Source organism: Crinia signifera, chromosome 8 (genome assembly GCF_055691185.1).
Source record: "Crinia signifera chromosome 8, ASM5569118v1, whole genome shotgun sequence".
NCBI classification, from domain to species: Eukaryota; Metazoa; Chordata; class Amphibia; order Anura; family Myobatrachidae; genus Crinia; species Crinia signifera.
This window is the reverse complement of record NC_139224.1, coordinates 20068000-20083500: the sequence shown is the minus strand read 5'-3', so window position 1 is coordinate 20083500 and position 15501 is coordinate 20068000. Positions and strand designations below refer to the sequence as shown.

General features: G+C 46.5%; 1 protein-coding gene across 2 annotated transcripts; it reads right to left on the bottom strand.

Annotated features, from left to right (window-relative positions):
• Nucleotides 1–1749: 1749 nt before the first annotated feature.
• Nucleotides 1750–15128, bottom strand: TADA3 (transcriptional adaptor 3). Of its 2 annotated transcripts, none has more exons than XM_083155933.1 (9): nt 14901–15128; nt 13975–14189; nt 11646–11893; nt 9350–9455; nt 8611–8755; nt 6941–7044; nt 6499–6608; nt 3553–3738; nt 1750–2184 (listed from the first exon to the last, which is right to left on the bottom strand). In XM_083155933.1, exons 2-9 carry the CDS (start codon nt 14179–14181, stop codon nt 1992–1994), a joined length of 1299 nt encoding a protein of 432 aa, XP_083012059.1. In that variant the 5' UTR covers nt 14182–14189; nt 14901–15128; the 3' UTR covers nt 1750–1991. The 2 variants fall into 2 exon arrangements, with proteins under 2 accessions (XP_083012059.1, XP_083012060.1); XM_083155934.1 differs by having other exon boundaries at nt 8614–8755; nt 14901–15127.
• Between the last annotated feature and the right edge of the window lie 373 nt (nt 15129–15501).

The following is a 15501-nucleotide window of genomic DNA, read 5'->3' as shown; positions in this document are numbered from 1 at the left end:
TACCCAAACCAATCTTCATGTGTTATTAATCAGTTTGACATGACTATGTAGGAGTCGGCCTCCTCTGCTATATTGTATGCGCAACCCATATTCCCATAGTACTCTGCAGCTGCTCAGGCTAGGATTGTATACGAGGCATAAGCTCTCCTTGCACTTTTGTGGTTGACCACATAAAATCAGCTTCTACCATTTTAAAGGCTGTGCTTGAAAATTGACAGAAGCTGATTGGTTGGTGCTTTATCTTCCTCCAAAATTTGATACATCTCCCCCTTATTGTAAAAGGCTGCCAATAATGGACCAAAAGCTGAAAGGGGGTGATATGCAGCCCTGTGTGTGATGTCACTTAACAGCAGTTTCTATGACCTAACTGGTTACAAAAGGAGACTAGAAGCCAATCAGCTGGCACAGAACATTTATGCCAATTCCAGAATGATGAGATGGGGTAGCTCCACCCCTGCTCCCCTGCCATGTATTGCGTAAAATGTCACAAAAGAGATTATTTCTAAATACCGTGATTGGAGGAAGCCGCTGACACCGTAGAGGAGGCGGGTAAACGCGTCATTGCTCATACCTACCTGGAATACTGGAGGCTCTGCAACCAGTCAGGGGACACCATACTGCAGGACAAGGAGAGGTACCTTTTTCTGTCTGGCCATACTTGACAAAGAGACTATTGTAACTGGCCAGTGATTCTAATGAATTGAACAAATAATGAATAAGTCTGTTTCCAGCACAGTTTTTATATGTCTGTTTGTTACACTATTTCTAAATTAGTTAAACTAATTTGAAGTTAACATTTTGCTCCGTGAGAGAGTAACCAAGAGGCTGATGCTTAGCAGGGTGGAAAATGGTCATAAATTACACCTGAATGGAGCGTGAAAAATATAATGAGTGTATTTTTGGTTATATGCAGAGATCCAGCTGCGATTCAGTCAGCAACATACGCACGTGCTTTAAGACAGGAGAACGCCTGAGTACCTCCCATGTTTAAATGACTTCCTTGGCATGCAACAAACACTAATTCCTCTGCTACAGCAGAACTACTGTAGCTCCGTAGTGTCAGGGTCAAGCGGACTATTGAAGAGTTCATTAAAATCCTAGTGGGGATGTTGAGGGGGGCGAGGTTTTAGGATTCTAATGTTTTTCCCCGTGACTGCCACTAGATGGCGCCTGACACTGCAATTCTTGTTCCTTCGGAGATATAATCAGCTCGCAGCCATCAGTAATGGTCAGCAAAAAAGGGGGGAAAAAAACTGACCCATTTGGCCACCAAATGGCCCTTTTCAAGTCGAGCCCAATACTTTTGGTCGGGTTTAGCAGTTTTACACAGCTAAACCTGACACTTATGGGCACGATCAGCATGAAAAACATCTGAATATCGCCACCCATATCTTCCATCACATTAAGGGGGGTATTCAATCACCGGTGAATATCTCCTGACAGCATTGAACAGGGGAGCTCGGCAGAACGAGCCCGACTTCACAAGCAGTTGGGCTCGTTCTGCCGAGAACCGCCTGGAAGGGATGAGCTGCCGGCTGCAGCTCACGGCCACGCCCCCTTCTTGTCCCACTGCAGACGGGACATCGAATCCCGCCGACATGTTGTCAGTTGAGCAGACCGAGAACGGGACAGGGTCACGTCTGTCGAGCAAGCACGACAGCTGTGACCCCCAGATTGAATTCCCCCCTAAATGGGAAAATCGGGCACAATAAAACAATTGAATCGCCCCATCCCGAGTATTAGAACGTGTCACTTTTAAGTCATGTTTTATTTTACCAATATCTCATTGAAAATATTTTCACATACATATCAGTATTTAAAAAAAAATAAAAAAAATGGTCACCATGGCAACAACAGAAAATCCTTGAAACACTGTAACAAGTAACAACCAACAAATGTCCAAATAGAACAACAAATAATTAGAACGACGCAACCGTGCTGCGATTGGTTCTTCAAGTACACGAACTGAGTCCTCTGCCGGGGGCGTCACTTCACCCGTCCAGCAGTTTTAAGATGCTCTCCCTTTCTTTCAGCGCTTTCAGTGCCTGGTCCTTCTCTTTCTTAGTCGGAGTCCTTTTTTTCTGCCGAGCGGCCATGATTTTCCGGAACGCGTCCATCACTTCGTTGTCGGCCATTCGTACTCTGTGTCGCAGCTCCTGTTTATTCATTTCTTCTTTCGCTAACCTGAGAATGGAAACATCGATTAGGATTATCGCGAGTTACTCATCGTTGCCTATAATACGCACAGTCCTAAAATCATTAGGTGGTATTTAATCCTGCATCCCGACTGTCGGAACATCCCGACCCGTCTTTGCTGTGCTTGATAGATACTTGACAGGCGGGATTCAATGTTCCACCGACTGGAGAAAAGTGGGCGTGTTGGTAAAAAACGGCCAGGGATTGTCGTGAAGCGGTTGTGAATTCTAGAATCCATGGCCGTTTCTGACAAAACAGATCCAACTTGTTTTCAAATCGGAAGTTTTGTCGAAATCCACCTTGAATACGGTCGTAAACGTCAGAATTGAATAGGCAGCGGCCAACATTGGATACCGCCCATTGACAGTATTCGTTGAATGTGAAACTCATAATAAATAAAAGCTGCTAAAGATATAATCATCATTATAATAATAAATGACTAAACCCAATATATAATGTACCACTAATAAACCTTCCCTTTAATATGTAAGCATTTATTGGCAGGGCACTCCGCCCTCTAGTTCAGTGATGGCTAACCTGGACACTCCAGCTGTTGTTGAACTAAATATCCCAGCATGCCCTGCATCCGATTTAGCATGGCTAAATAGTAAAACTGTAGCAGGGCATGCTGGGATTTGTAGTTCAACAGCTTGAGTGTCAAGGTTAACCATCAGCACTTACTCCTAAGTATGAATCGGTTTAACCGCTGCCCAGGAATGCAGAACACATTCCAGAACCGGCACGGCCCAATCTGTCCGCAGTCTTTCCAGGATCCTCACACATGCACGGTTGTACAAAATCGCTAACTTGCGTGAACATCAGCATCGTGTCCGACTCACAATCAGGCCCTCCGTGCTCTGGTAGGAACCCATGACTCACTTGCAGCTTCTGGGAGTTCCCCTCTCCCTGTATCTGCCCAGTGTATAAACCACAGGTTCTCAAACTCGGTCCCCAGGACCCCACACAGTGCATGTTTTCCAGGTCTCCTCACAGAAACACAAGTGAAATAATTAGCTCCACCTGTGGATCTTTTAAAATGTGTCAGTCAGTAATGAGTGCACCTGTAGGAAAACATGAACTGTGCGGGGCCCTGAGGACCCCTGAAATACACCAATAGTATATTCATTTTTGGTACTCATGCTATGGTCTGCTGTTGTATATTGTACTTCTGCTGCTATATGTTGTTGCTGTTTCTAGGTTTATATTGCAAGGCGCTGTGTACACTTTGTGGCGCCTAATAAATGAAAGCCAACATTTATAATCATTAGAAAATGTTCTATATATTTACTAATAATGAAATGAAAGGACCGCAGTTGAGAACCACTGTAGTGTACTACGGTCAGGCGGACGTCTCACCTCAGCAGTTCTTGTTTCTTGGCTCGGTTGTGGGTACTGAGGGCTTTGAGCTCGGCCTGCCTCTTGCGCAGTTCTGCCAACACCTCGTCTTCAGAATCCTCGGCTGGCCGGTCCTCAGACTCCAGCAAACCCTGGGCTATTAACTCTTCCTTGATGCGGACCTCCAAAGATTTCGTATGTGGGGCACTGAAAGGGGACATTAACCAACACCCATCAGTGTGACAGAAGTAGGATTAATAAGGAGCACGAGAATGAGAAAACATCAGCGGGACACAAGTCGCTCTGCATAAAGAACTTCGATTCCCTGCAACATGTCATTTACAGGAGCTGAAAATAATGGAACAGTGCCCCCTAGTGTCTGTAATCACTACTACATCTGCCTTTCCCATAGCCTTGCGGAGATAACGGTATACTGTAGATCACAGATTCTCAAACTCGGTCCCCGGGACCCCCCACAGCGCACGTTTTCCAGGTCTCCTCACAGAATGACAAGTGAATTAATTAGCTCCACCTGTGGGTCTTTTTAAATGTGTCAGTGAGTAATGAATGCACCTGTGCACCTGCCGGGTGACCTGGAAAATGTGAACTGTGGCGGGTCCTGAGGACCGAGTTTGAGAACCCCTGGTAAAGATGATAGACAATGTCTAGGTCGACACAACTGCCAGAAGGTCAACAATGTCTAGGTGGACTTTGACAGAAGGTCTATATTGCCATGGTCACCGTATAAGCGTACCGCATCCCCTCGCCTCGCTCGCTTTATGCCCACTTGAAAAGTTAAATATGAAAAAAGCAAATAAAAAATAAAAAGAGAATAACTCATGTTGACTTTATTTATGTGGACCATGTCCACCGTAAGCTTGTGTCAATGTCAAACTAGGGTATGTAGACCATTTTTAGGTGCCGACCTAGTCATTCTCGGCCTACACATTGTCGACGCAGGGACCGCACACCCTTTGCGGAGTATCCTTATTTGCAAGATGAGAAATATAACTGAAGTAAAATCGTGGAGTCAGTCAAAGTGTGGAGCCAGCATGGGGGCCCAGCAGCAGCTCTGCTCTGTACTACTTGTACCATGGCCCCCACATAGTACTCTTAGCAGAGTCTTTCTGCAAATGGACACCAGCATTTCGTTATCTGTTTCAGGACTGTCCCCCACACAGCTGAGATCTTCCCAATCGGGATACGGTCATTGGGTCGACAAGCATTATGTCGACATGCAGAAAGGTCGATAGGGGTCTATGTCGACAGTCGACACTGTTTTTTTAAATCCGACATGTGCCAACAGGCAGTATTTCATGCCCTACCATCCACTAGGGCGTGGTGGGAGAATAACTGTGTCGACATTATGCAAAAAAAAAAACTGTGAAAAACCCCTTGTCAACCTTTTGACTATCGACTATGCCAATGATTACTTAATGCTTGTGTCAACCAGTCTTGTCGACCTAGACCCATGTCGACCGAATGGTGTTGAACCAATGCTTGTCGACCTAATGATCCATATCCTCCCAATCTAGGCTCCCAGATGCATGGGCATATCGGTGCACCCGCTATCGTTTAAAATTGCATCGGACTTGTAAGCCGACCAAATGGTAAATCTACCCCCTGGTCTCCCGTTCTCTACCCACTACTGGTCTTCAGACACGGCTGAAGGTCAGACTGTACTACGTTACTCCTGCTGCTAGCACCATGTATAGGAGCTTATTCTTTCAATGGTCCCGGTATAAATTGTTACCTCCCTATATTTCCCCATCTGCCATCCTTTTCGCATGAGCCTACAACTTGTTTGACCCCCCCCTCCCCAAAATATCCAGAACCTTTACAAAGTTTCTAATTTTAATAAAAACAGAACACAATGCCATTTTCTGCTCCATAGTATTATATATATTATGACATTAGCTAAAAAGTCTCAAATCAATTTATCGCAAATAAAAATAGCATGTACGATTTGAAGAGAATAGACGAATGGCACTAAAATCAGACAGATTCCCAGCCAAACAACCAATGGAAGGTGACGCTTTTAAAGTCATTGAAAGTCAGTTAAACTGTAACAGAAAAAAAAAAAAAATGTGTTGATCCATCAGAGACTGCGCCTCTCTAGAAAGATAATCGGTACTTGTGTACTAGCACGGCGCCCATCGCATCGCAGACCATAAGGCATGCGATTGGCACCCGATGGTATACAATTTAAAATTGTATACCAATGTATATGGCATACAATGCCATACAATGCGATGCGATTTTAAATTGTATAAGCACTCTAATGGGGGCTTACAATGTTAAATGAACCCCCACGCCACCCCCCCAGTATAAACGTGAACCCGAAGCGTGGCGAGCGTGCGAGGGGCGGCGGTACACGTCCGCCGACCTTTTCATACCCCACTATCCACATCGGCGTGGAGTTGATTTTATATAGTTTGGCGAGCGCAACGAGCCACCGAGCCTGAAGCGCGGCGAGCCCCGCGAGGGGACGCGGAATACATGTACTCCACACCGACGTGGATAGTGGGGGTATGAAAAGGTCGGAGGACGCGTACCGCCGCCCCTCGCTGCGCTCGCCACGCTTCGGGTTCACGTTAATAGTGGTGGTAGCGTGGGGGTGCATTTAACATTGTAAGCCCCCATTAGGGTGCTTATACAATTAAACATCGTATAGGGGGCTTATACAATTTTTAATCGCCAAGTACCAGATAATCTGCCATTTAAGAAAAAATAAAGAAAAACAAAAAAATTTAAATGGAAGACGTATCTTTCTAGAGAGGTGCAGTCTGTGATGGTCCAACGCGTTTTGTCAGATAGAACACATCAAGGGTGTAGAAAGGTAATAATTTTCCATAAAAAAAAAAAATCATAATTTTTTTTTTTGTCGTCGGACTTTCAAGTGACTTTAAAAGCACTAAAAGCGTCTTACTCAGAATCCGGTTCCTTGGGGACGTTTTATTTCATTACCTGAAAGGTTTCATCTGACTTCGAGGAGAGGTGCTGGCCCCGTCAGTACCAGACTCCTTCCCAGATATCTCAGGAATGGGAGAATCTTCCATTGGAGAAATGATGTTCTCCTGTGGACAAAGTACAAGTGAGTAAGCCCTGGATCGTTAGAACACTTTGGGGGTAAATCAAGTTCTATTGAAGACAGGAGGTTTCCCATAGCAACCAAATCAGATTCTATCTATTATTATTTTCTAGAAGGTGATAAATAAATAAGTAGAATCCGATTGGATGCTATGTCCAACATCCCACCTTCAACAGAACCCCCATCTTAGTAAATGGACAGTGCTGCTGCCCTTTCCCCTTCTCCCTGCCCCACTGTCCCTACAAATTCCAGCAAGCTAAAATGCGCAGAGTGCTCCCAGGTATCGATCAGATGATTAAAAGGACAAAGGTCAATTACCTCAACGAGAGCCTGCAGTAGACGCTGAGTCAAGTGACCAAACGGGCAGCCATCCTCCGGCTGGTCGTGCGGAGATTCAGATTTCTTTAGTAAAGAGTCCACATCTAGAAGCAGCCAGGACAATGTGTGATACACTTTCCCTGAATGCTAGAGTGAGTGATGGATAATGACAAGACTAGACATCGCGTCTCAAGGGCTGGGAGGAGACGGCAGACATTTTGTAGCTTAGAATTAATATTCATGAGAAAGCAGCCTATGAATGAACTAGGAAATGGCTATGGGACTTAGGGGTAGATGTATGAAGCAGTGATAAGGGAGAAGTGACCCATGGCAACCAATAAGAACTGAAGTCAGCTGTAATTTGCATAATATTAAATTATACAGAGCAGCTGATTGGTAGCGATGGGCCACCTCCGTTATCCCTTCATACATCTACCTCTGAGGCATGAGTGATTTTGGTGAGTGTTCAGTGCATCTTCCAAAACCCTTGCAGTTCCTCCTCCCTGCCTGGGGTGTCGCTCTCTGCTGTGCTGCTTCTAGCCCAGGTCTGCTCTGCAAAGCAGTGGTGAAATACAGACCACACTGTGCTAGGAGCAGCATAGCAGAGAGCGATGCCCCAGGCAGGGAGGAGGAACTGCTTGGGTTTTGGACAACACATGGTGCTGGAATGAACACTAGTAGGTTGGTCTTAAGTTTGCTCTTCCTATGATGAATGTGAAAGACCGCAACATCAGAATGCACAAAACCACACTTATAACATCTCTAGGGAAACCGACATCAAAGACAACTTATGCAGTAAAATCCAATTCCCATAGCAATCAATGGAAACTTATTATCCAGACATAAGTTCTACTTGTAAGGTTTAGAATAAAGTCTTTGCTGAAGGAAGATCTGCAAGGTGGGTAGTACAGTGCTATAAATCCTGAGAGAGCCGATATCTCTGTGATAAATAGGGGTAACAAGAGTCCGTTATGTAACACAGATCGTGGACTGATTCAAATTTAGAATGTGGGACAGACTTTTCCTAAAAATATGGCATCATGCAGAGAGCAAATGGTATTACCAGACACAACATTGAGGGTTACACTAAATGTTAACACTGTCCCAAAAACATTTCAGAATATTATAGGTTAGTTCTGCTTTAAGATTATGAATATCGGTGATGGTTCGTAAGATGGAAAAGGATGATATAATAAAATGGAAAACGTATATTAAACAAAAACAAGGGGTGGGGGGGGGAGGAGGAAAAGTTACCATAGCAACCAGTCATCTTACAGCTATTGTGGTGGGGAACAAAATGGTCGCTTTCTCTTGGTGGGGCCACCACCATGTGGCCTTCTATCACTGGCCTATCTATAACGAGTGCCCATGCTGCACACCTTGCACCCGTTTTTTAATACTTACCCCCCAAAGGGAAGGGTATCATCATGCCACTTACACCCCTCCTGTAGCCAATATATATTATGGGCCACACTGGGTAGAGCCCATCTTGACACAACTCCTATGTACTAGGTTATGTATGAATAGAATGAATGTGACTGGTTACTATGGCAACTTCCGCACTGGTCCTCTTTAGAAGGTTTTGACACATCTCCACCACAAACTCCCCTACGGCACAGGAGCCATGTTCCCTAAATGAAGGCAGATGGTGAATGAGGTCAGGGGACTACTACCTTTGGAGTCCAATTCGGTCAGGGGCCCTAGCACCCCTTTCTTCTTGTCTCCTGCTAGACAGGCCCTGGCGCCATCTTTCTGCTCCTCCTGGAGGTCTTCCTGGGCCCAGCGCTGAGAGTAGTGTTTTCCAAGTGGCGGAATCTGAAAGAAATGGTTGCGCACTCAAAGTTCCCATAATGCAACAGGTAAATATAGGTCCTGTAGGAGAGCCATGTCTGAGCCCAAGATGGCTGCTACTAATTGAAGCTATGTTTGGGGTGTTAAGATTTACGTGTGGTTACAGGACACGAATTAACAAATCGCTTTAGCCTCAACATCAGACAATTAGCCAGCACCTGGGCTACATTTATGTTTATACTTTTGTGACCCTCAAAAAGTTTTACTGCTTTTCAACTTTTAAACCAGGCAGGTCCAACCTACGGCCCTCCAGCTGTTGTAAAACTACAAGTCCCATCATGCCTTGCCAGTTTTGCTATTAAGGAATGCTCAAACTATGGCAAGGCATGCTGGGATGTGTAGTTTCACAACAGCTGGAGGGCCACCGTTTAGCCATGCCTGTTTTAAACGAAAGTAAACTCTAAAAACATCTAGGATATAAGGGTTTGGAGAATCAGCTTTGCAATGGTCAGCCATTGTTCTCCCGGTCCTGGTGGAATGTTGGGTATAAATGCAGCTGTAACCGGGAGTAACCCTTTCAGCGTTTACGATACCATTGGGCAAGTTTTGTGATCATACTTTGTAGTAATCGGCCTCATCCTCGGGCGTTTTCAGAAGATCTTCCAGGACCTTGATCTCATCCGCAGTAATGTCAGCACAGTATGGTTCAACAGAGGCCCAGAACCTGAAACACAGGGCAGCAGAAACATCCAAATTCATATGACTAGTCACAGCACTGGAACATCTGTCACAGCACAGGCTTAGGGGGTCTTCAGTTACACCCGGTAAAACATTGGGATCAAAAATGCTCAAGCTCAAAGTGGTTTCAGCTCCAAATCCTTCCAGTCTGTACGGGGCAGCGTTGAGCAGTGAGGTGCCCTCCCGCATAATCGCCGATGGCAGCAGCTCATCTGCTGGCATTACCCGCAGATGAGCGACGGGGTGGACGGTTTTCGGCATCATCAATGTACGCCCAGTGTGTATGCACCTTTAATGTCTGTCTCAAAGATACGCATTGGAAACAAATATGTCCAAGTTTAGCGCAACCCTTATTTTCAAAAAGATGTTTCTTTTAAACACAATTTAATTCTGATCAGGAATTTATTGTGACATAGAACATGTGTATAAAAGCAAACAATAGTGAGGAAAACATTCATTTATACTTCCAGTAGGGACAATGAACGGACCGCTGGATAGGTCAGGCACATATAAGAGGATAGGGATCTCACCAAATGGATGGATTGCGGTGGGCTATGCTCTAATTGGAGAATATGCGGCACCACCGCAGTTGGCTTTAATCGAGTCCTCAGATGTTAAAGTGCTTTGTGCGTTCATAAAGTGTCCAGTGCTTTCTCCAATGTGCCGTAGTGATCGTGCACAAAGATGCAGCAGGGTTGTATCCAAACGTGGCAGCAACGCGTTTCGGAGATACTCGGTCTCCTTTATCAAGCTGTGTATGGATACTAGTGTGATCGATTGGCCTTTTATACCCATTTCCTGGGTCTAAAGGTTGATAGCAGCCAATTGAAACTCCGCGGTTTTCGCGGGCCGGAAACTCCATGCGTTCCAGCTGGACTTCCGGTTGCGTTCCACCGGCCGAAAGATTGTTGCCGCTTCCGGTTTTTACGATGTCAGCGGTAGCTGTTGTTGAACAATCACTCTGCGGGTCTTATTCACTTTCATTACTATAGCGCCGGAGAGGATTCTTTTACATGTATTTCCGGATATAAAAGTGATGGGGAAATCCAGGGGGGGGGGGAAGGCTGTCCCGGTAAATAGGGATGGACTATGCAGGAATACCAAGTACTGCACAGAAGGTAATTTGAGGATAAGCCTTCCCTCACTGGCCAACCAGAGAAACAGCATCCAACACATGCCCTCAAGTTTGCCCTAAATAAAGATGGCGGACGGAGATTGCAAGTGGATGCAATATATGAAAAATACCCGGGCAATGTAAATACCTAAGGAAATAGGAGAATCCTCTCCGGCGCTATAGTAATGAAAGTGAATAAGTCCCGCAGAGTGATTGTTCAACAACAGCTACCGCTAACATCGTAAAAACTGGAAGCGGCAACAATCTTTCGGCCGGTGGAACGCAACCGGAAGTCCAGCTGAAACGCATGGAGTTTCCGGCCCGCGAAAACCGCAGAGTTTCAATTGGCTGCTATCAACCTTTAGACCCAGGAAATGGGTGTAAAAGGCCAATCGATCACACTAGTATCCATACACAGCTTGATAAAGGAGACAGAGTATCTCCGAAACGCGTTGCTGCCACGTTTGGATACAACCCTGCTGCATCTTTGTGCATGATCACTACGGCACTTTGGAGAAAGCACTGGACACTTTATGAACGCACAAAGCACTTTAACATCTGAGGACTCAATTAAAGCCAACTGCGGTGGTGCCGCAGATTCTCCAAAACATCTTTTTGAAAATAAGGGTTGCGCTAAACTTGGACATATTTGTTTCCATTGGTCTATTTTTGAAGGTGGTGTACCTTCTTTCTTTGTCCTGGTTAGCAGCACCCTATTCAATTAATTGCACTGATTTGCTCCACAGACACCTGTTTCAAATCAAAGATACGCATTCCAAACTTTCAGGACAGCCCCTCATCCACCCACCCTCCCTCCTCTCACTGCTTGCTACTAGTCCTGCGTGGAGGACAGGAAGAAAATACTAGGTTACAAATATTCCAGAAATGACTAAATATCTTCCAACTAGCCACCAACCCGTCTAAATGACAGAACATCTGAACAGTAATGTCAGAACCCCCCCATAGAGGTGTGGAGCAGCGTTAGCCTTTTATCATATCTATACAGATCTATCAGGGAAACCATCAAGTGCGCAAACACCAAAAGCAGTTCGGTCATTGTACCTGTTTGGTGCGTCATTTTTGGGGATTCTAGGTACATCCACGGGGTCATCTGTGAATTCATACTCCGCAATCTTTGGCTGTAGGTTTCTTGACTTGGGCCTTCCTGGACCGGGTCCGGATGCATGGCTCCCTTTGCCTTCCAACTTTGGCTTCTTGGGCTTATGTTTCACAGGTGTGCCCGGTTCATGTTCCTTCCCCAGCTTCAGAATCCTCCGATCTCCCTTCTTGTCTTGCCAGTCTGTCAGGATCTACAGAGACACAGTAACAGACTGACTATAGGTGGCCATACACTAGTATGAGTCAGCCCATTTCTACACTATTTTAATGCACTGGAAGGTAAATCGCATGACAAGTGTCAAATCATATGTCATTTAGTCCCATGTGCATCGGATTGGGTCCAGGGATGGTCAGTGCTGAGATAAAAATGTATCGGTACTTGTGAGTTATCCGGGCTGCCGATTTTTTCATCGCGCCCGAAAAATCGCGGGCATCGCGTCGGTCGCGGCCATTATAAGGGGCCGCGACGCGTCCGACGCGATGCCCGCGATTTCCCATAGACAGTAATGTTAAAACTATGACAGTAATGTTAAATGATGTGCAAAATAAAATGACAATGTGAAATGGGCCAATATGGCCATTTCACATTGGATGTTTTAAAAAAAAAATGTTTCATGGCCCCCCACCACCGTTAACGCCACCCCGCTATTGACGCCAACCCGAAGCGTGGCAAACGGACGCGGACACCTGTGAAGCCCGCGAGAGGAAGCCGACACCTGTGAAGCCCGCGAGGGGACGCGGATACCTGTGAAGGTATCCGCTGCGCTCGCCACGCTTCGGGCTCGGTGGCTCGCCACACTTTCTATTCTGAACTCCACGCCGACGTGGATAGTAGGGGTATGAAAAGGTCAGAAGACGCGTACCGCCGCGCTCGCCACGCTTCAGGTTGGCGTCAATAGCGGGGTGGTGTTATCAGGTGGTGGGGGGCCATGAAACTTTTTTTTTTTTAAACATATCCAATGTGAAATGGCCATATTGGCCCATTTCACATTGTCATTTTATTTTGCACATCATTTAACATTACTGTCATAATTTTAACATTGCTGTCTATGGGAAATCGGGTCCATCGCGTCTTTTAACCTTACTGTCTATGGGAAATCGTGGGCATCGCGTCGGTCGCGTCGCGGCCCCTTATAACGGCCGCGACCGACGCGATGCCCGTGATTTGGGGGTAAATCGTGGGCATCGCGTCGGTCGGGTGTCCTTAAGTTAACTAAACTTAAGGACAAAATCGGCAGCCCGGATAATTCACAAGTACCAATGTATCATTCCCAGAGAAGTGAATTGGATTGTATGCAAAATGACCAAATTCGCACCCCTCCACCTTCACACCCCGGGTTTGTTTGCCTGGCATGTGAACGGATGTTTTACCTAAACACCCATTCGCATGCCATTGGAGACCTCCCCCATCTTTCGATGGTTGGCGCACACATATGTAAGGGTGGTCCAGACCACTCGTACATATGGGTGTAGGAATGCAGGGAATTGGGTGGGCAGCTGACATCCGGTTATGTCAGCTGTCCGCCCCACGCACATGTGCCACGAATGCATTAGCATGTCCAGCGTTTTCATGGGAACATCCATGAAACACTGGGCGTTCACATATGCTAATTGGCCTGCCTGGCGACCCACGCCCCTCTAAACCCCCCCCCCCCCCGCTCTTAAGGCAGGGCGCGTGCACCCATTGCAGCGATTTTTCGCTGAGTTCACACGCACCCAGCGTATACAAATGTGCAGAAATGCTGCAGCGCGTAAGCAAAACATTTCCCCCTGTGCGAATTCGCACATGAACGAGTCAAACCAGAATAAGGACCACAATGTATTGCATGCATTCCAGCCGCTGGCTCAGTTGCTGTGGTGTCGCATGCAAGGCTAGCATGCGATATGTTGGTGTAGGGTATGGCCAACTTATCTCAAAATTTCAAAAGAACGTAATGGGGATTAGAAGGATACGGGTGCCGTATCCAGAGGATGAGTCTACTTTACATCAACCTGTTTGTCTATTATACAATGCGTTGTATGAAACCAATTTGCAAAGATGTACAATTATAAAAGGTAAGAAAAATAGGATCAAGTGAGAATCGAATAACAGAAGGTGCCATTGGGGGGTGGGGGTCTGGGTAAGTTTGGATGCATCTTTCAGCGCTTACACCTGTTGCAATGGCAACTTCCACCCCCCAACGAGCTACTCGCCCTAAATTGGATTCCCCCTTGATGGCTAGTAAGATTTATCCTCAGTTCATTAACAGTTTAGTCTTCATCATCCTCCCACCTGCGTTTCTGCTTCTAGGACGCGCAGCCGGCGGCTAGCGGAGGACAAGAGGGTCTCTAGCTCCAGCTGAAGTGTGTCCAGCTCCTCGATGCCAATGCCATCATCCTCCGAGCGGGACAGAACTGCGGTGTATCTGGGGCACAGCTTCACGTGGTCCACCGACTTAAATTCATGGAACTGCAGTGGGCAATCTTTTAACTCGTTCATACTGGCACCTGGCAAATATAAAGCAGAAACATATTAGATCACTGGCACTGCTCACACTGTGCTGGTGTGTCATACCATATCCCAGCCTAACATCAGCCCTTACAGCGATAGATATATATATATAAATTAAGTGGCACTCAGAGGCAAGTAGTAAGGTGAAAGTGTGGACTATTTAATCCTAACGATCCATTATCAACATTTCAGGGTACGGTGACCCCTTCATCAGGATAATTACACTGATGAAGGGGGTCACCGTACCCCGAAACGTTGATAATGGATCTTTAGGATTAAAGAGTCCACACATTCACCTTACTACTTGCCTCTGAGTGCCACTTCATTCACCTTGTATTTGGGATGACCGCCATATCTTCTCTAAAAGAGGGCACCAGCGCACAGTAATACTGTGTCCTGAACTGGACAGACGCTAAGACCTGAGTGCAGGGTCCACCTGCTTGGAGTATATATATATATATATATATAACGCTGTGTGCGGGCATGAATATATAATGGGTAGAACATTCTTCTAATGCATTGAGGGGCAATGCCACCAGGTTTTGCAGCTGACAACCTCCATTCTCCCATGCACAGTCCTAAGTGACAATACAGATGTGCATGACTGTCCACTGCGCATCAGTGGTGCATGCAGTAGAATGGAGGGTGGCATGCACTCGTGCATGTGCCCCAAATGGGCCGTGTGCAGCTCCTTCCCGTTATCTCACCCAGCAATGGGCACAGATCGCCTGCCCGCCGCCCTCTGCGCCCCTATACAGCAGCCGGGCGCGTACAGTCCTGGCCCCTGGCCCCGGGGATCCTCCAGTAGCCACCGCGCACAGGTGCAACAGCTCACGCTTCTTCGGACGGCCCCGGTGGCCAGCAGGTGGCAGGAGAGAGCTGCCCGGGCCCGTGCGTACTGCCAGGCTCAGTCAGTGACCGGGGCCGTGGAACATACCACTCACAGAGGGATGGGGGGGGGGGGGGGGGTGGTGTTGGTGACTAGACTCTCTATACACTGAGGATACATAGGAGAGGTCTCAGTGTACACAGATTATACTATATTATATGGCTGCAATGTCGCTGCCACTTTCAGTGCCACCAACGGTGCCCAGGGAAATAGATCTGATCTCCCCCCCTAATAATGGGTACAGATGGCATAACCCAACAACACCTCGTATGTGGAAGGCTCACTATGGAACAGCCTATGTAATGTGACGGGGGTGCGTGTCCATTTTTTCACATCCATTTACCACACCTTATCTTTGAAAACTTTGGGACGTAAGGGGCAAAAACAGTATATGTAATATATAAGAACTGCGTGAAGCC

Coding starts and splice junctions, on each gene's coding strand:
- TADA3 (XM_083155933.1), bottom strand. CDS start 14,181: ATGAACGAGTTAAAAGATTGCCCACTGCAGTTCCATGAATTTAAGTCG. Junction 11,894..13,974: donor TCCTAGAAGCAGAAACGCAG/GTGGGAGGATGA, acceptor GTGTCTCTGTAG/ATCCTGACAGACTGGCAAGA. Junction 2,185..3,552: donor AAGAAACAAGAACTGCTGAG/GTGAGACGTCCG, acceptor TTCCATTCTCAG/GTTAGCGAAAGAAGAAATGA.